Genomic DNA, 2,533 nt, shown 5'->3' with positions numbered 1-2,533 from the left:
CTGGTTCGCGAGCAGGAGCAGGGATAGTATACCTGTCACCAGCATGTCCGCGCCAGACTCTATCGACGCATCTGCAAGCGCAACAAGCAATGTCGCTATCATTCTTCAGGCTCGACAGGTCCGGCATTAAACATTGTAGGCGTATTGTACGCGTGTTGTATATAACATTTAGGCCGATTACACATGTGTAATAACCGTAGGTTATGAGAAATAATCATCATAACGTATAGCAGTGATTTAAAACATTTCCATTATTCCCACACAGCTATAGTGATGCTAATGCTGCGACATTTTACCCATCTGGTGCTACAAAAGTATCAATCTCTCACTCAAAATGTAATCTGTCAGTTATGATACATTGGGTTAAATTGTTGCAATCGTACATCGCAGTGTTGTCATATCCTACCTGTTGGCCTGTTTGATGAGTAGAAAAACAAACGCATCCTAACGTCCTGTGGTAAATTCAGATTGTGATTTCATAGCGGGGGATTCTTCCATTCAGCCCAACCCTCTCGCCCTCCGGTAATATCTACACTGCACTGCGCAGCGGCGAGAGGCCTGGGCCGCGGACGAATAATGAAAAAATACATCCTTCCTTCCTCCCTTTCCTTAAAGTAATCACCGATCTGACATGACAGGAGAGTTGGAAGCTACATGGAGCCCCTGATTACATCTATCTAGCTTTGTTGACTTTAGATAATAAATATCCTCATGTAGAGGAGGAATTATAAAAGTAATAAAATGAAAGAAGGATGTATTTTGAAAGTATTCGAACTGGCATCTGTTTTGGTCAAGGACAGCATCCACGTGGAACCCGGGGCGAGGACGTGTCTGCGCTGGTCAGTGCGGTATCGCGGGAGCTCTCTCTCTCTCTCTCTCTCTACATCCTATACATGAGACGCCACGTAACTGCAGCTGACTAGGCACGAATCAGGCGGGATTAGATAGAGTGTGTGTGTGTGCATCTGCGTTCCTACTGTTCTTCCATGTTCTTCCCCCCATGCCTCTCTTTCTCTCTCGTGTACAAACTGTAGGCTACTTTTCTGCCACCAAAGGGGTGCATGGGAGTGGTCTATTAGTAGGTCACTCATACAGTCTCACAGGCAGGCTACATTGGTCCAATACCTACACTTCATTTAGAACTGACACGACAACATTCACCTTTATTTATAATGTCACTTTTGACTAGACAACATATACTGATTTCCTTTTGGGACATGTTTTAGCCTACTTGTCTCTCTGGGAAAGCTTGGTGTAGGAGGCTGTAGTAGGGTGTAGCTGCTCTGTCAAATTCATATCAGTGTGTGTGTGTGTGTTTATGTATGTTTTTCTGTATGTGTGTGTGTGTATATATGTGTGTGTGTGTTTATGTGTATGTCACGGCTGTCAAAAGGAGAAGACCAAGGTGCAGCGTGTGTGTAGTTCCACATTTGATTTACTCTGTGAAACTATGCAATACATCAAATAACTGAATAGACAAAACAACAAACCGTGACGCAGAGGAGAAACAAACACTACTCAAAATGAATCTCCCACAAAACCCAGGAAGAAAAACCCCTACTTAAGTATGATCTCCAATTAGAGACAACGAGGACCAGCTGCCTCTAATTGGAGATCATCCCAAACAAACCAACATAGAAATTCAAAAACTAGAATCCAAGAACATAGAAATAGAACACATAGAATAAAAAAGGTGCAGACTCCAAATGCAACTAAAAAAACAAAACAAAAAAAACAAAAGGGAGGGTAGGGAGGGTAACCAGTGTCTATGGCGGCTCTGGTGCTGTACCCAGAACCTTATCATCCAGCGCATCCTCCAGTAGAGGAGGCGGGTCTGGTTTGGGGCGTAACCCCCATTCCGTCCGCTGATCCCTTTGCTTCTGTGCCACCGGACCGTAGATCATCGCCGGAGGTTCCGGGCTGCAGGCCGTCTCAGGAGGTCCGGGCTGCAGGCCGTCTCAGGAGGTCCGGGCTGCAGGCCGTCTCAGGAGGTTCCGGGCTGCAGGCCGTCTCAGGAGGTTCCGGGCTGGGAACTGTCGCCGGAAACTCTGGACTGGGAACTGTTGCCGGAAACTCTGGACTGGGAACTCTTGCCGGAAACTCTGGACTGGGAACTGTCGCCGGAAACTCTGGACTGGGAACTGTCGCCGGAAACTCTGGACTGGGAATGCGCAATAGAGGCCTGATGCGTGGGAGTGGCACAGGTGGCGCCAGACTGGTGACACGCACCTCAGGGCAAGTGCGAGGAGCAGGCACAGGATGTACCAGGCTGGATAGACTTACTGGAGGCCGGGTACGTGGGGCAGGCACAGGATATACTGGGCCGTGGAAGCGCACCGGAGGTCTCGAGCGTATAGCTGGTACAACCCATCCTGGCTGGATGCTTACTTTCGCCCGGGGAGCTGGCACAGGACGAACTTGGCTGTGAACACGCAGTGGCGACACAGTGCGCAGCGCCGGCGCAGGATATCCTGGACCGAGAAGGCGAACTGGAGACCAGCAGCGCTGAGCTGGCACCACTCTTCCTGGCTGA

At 48.9% G+C, this 2,533-nt stretch overlaps 1 protein-coding gene across 1 annotated transcript in view; it reads right to left on the bottom strand.

The window, feature by feature from the left end:
* The window catches only part of LOC106611361 (uncharacterized), an 8,434-nt gene extending 7,733 nt beyond the window's left edge, over positions 1-701 (bottom strand). Inside the window, exons 1-2 of the mRNA XM_014211516.3 lie at positions 407-701; positions 1-71 (exon numbers count right to left, since the gene is read on the bottom strand). The exon at positions 1-71 is cut by the window's left edge and continues 35 nt beyond it. Coding sequence (XP_014066991.1) covers positions 1-71; positions 407-443 — 108 coding nt within the window. The 5' untranslated portion in view covers positions 444-701. The remainder of the gene's footprint in view (positions 72-406) is intronic.
* Positions 702-2,533: the final 1,832 nt, after the last annotated feature.

This window comes from Salmo salar, chromosome 09 (genome assembly GCF_965601325.2).
Source record: "Salmo salar chromosome 09, fSalSal1, whole genome shotgun sequence".
NCBI lineage: Eukaryota > Metazoa > Chordata > Actinopteri > Salmoniformes > Salmonidae > Salmo > Salmo salar.
This window is presented reverse-complemented; position numbering and strand designations above follow the sequence as displayed.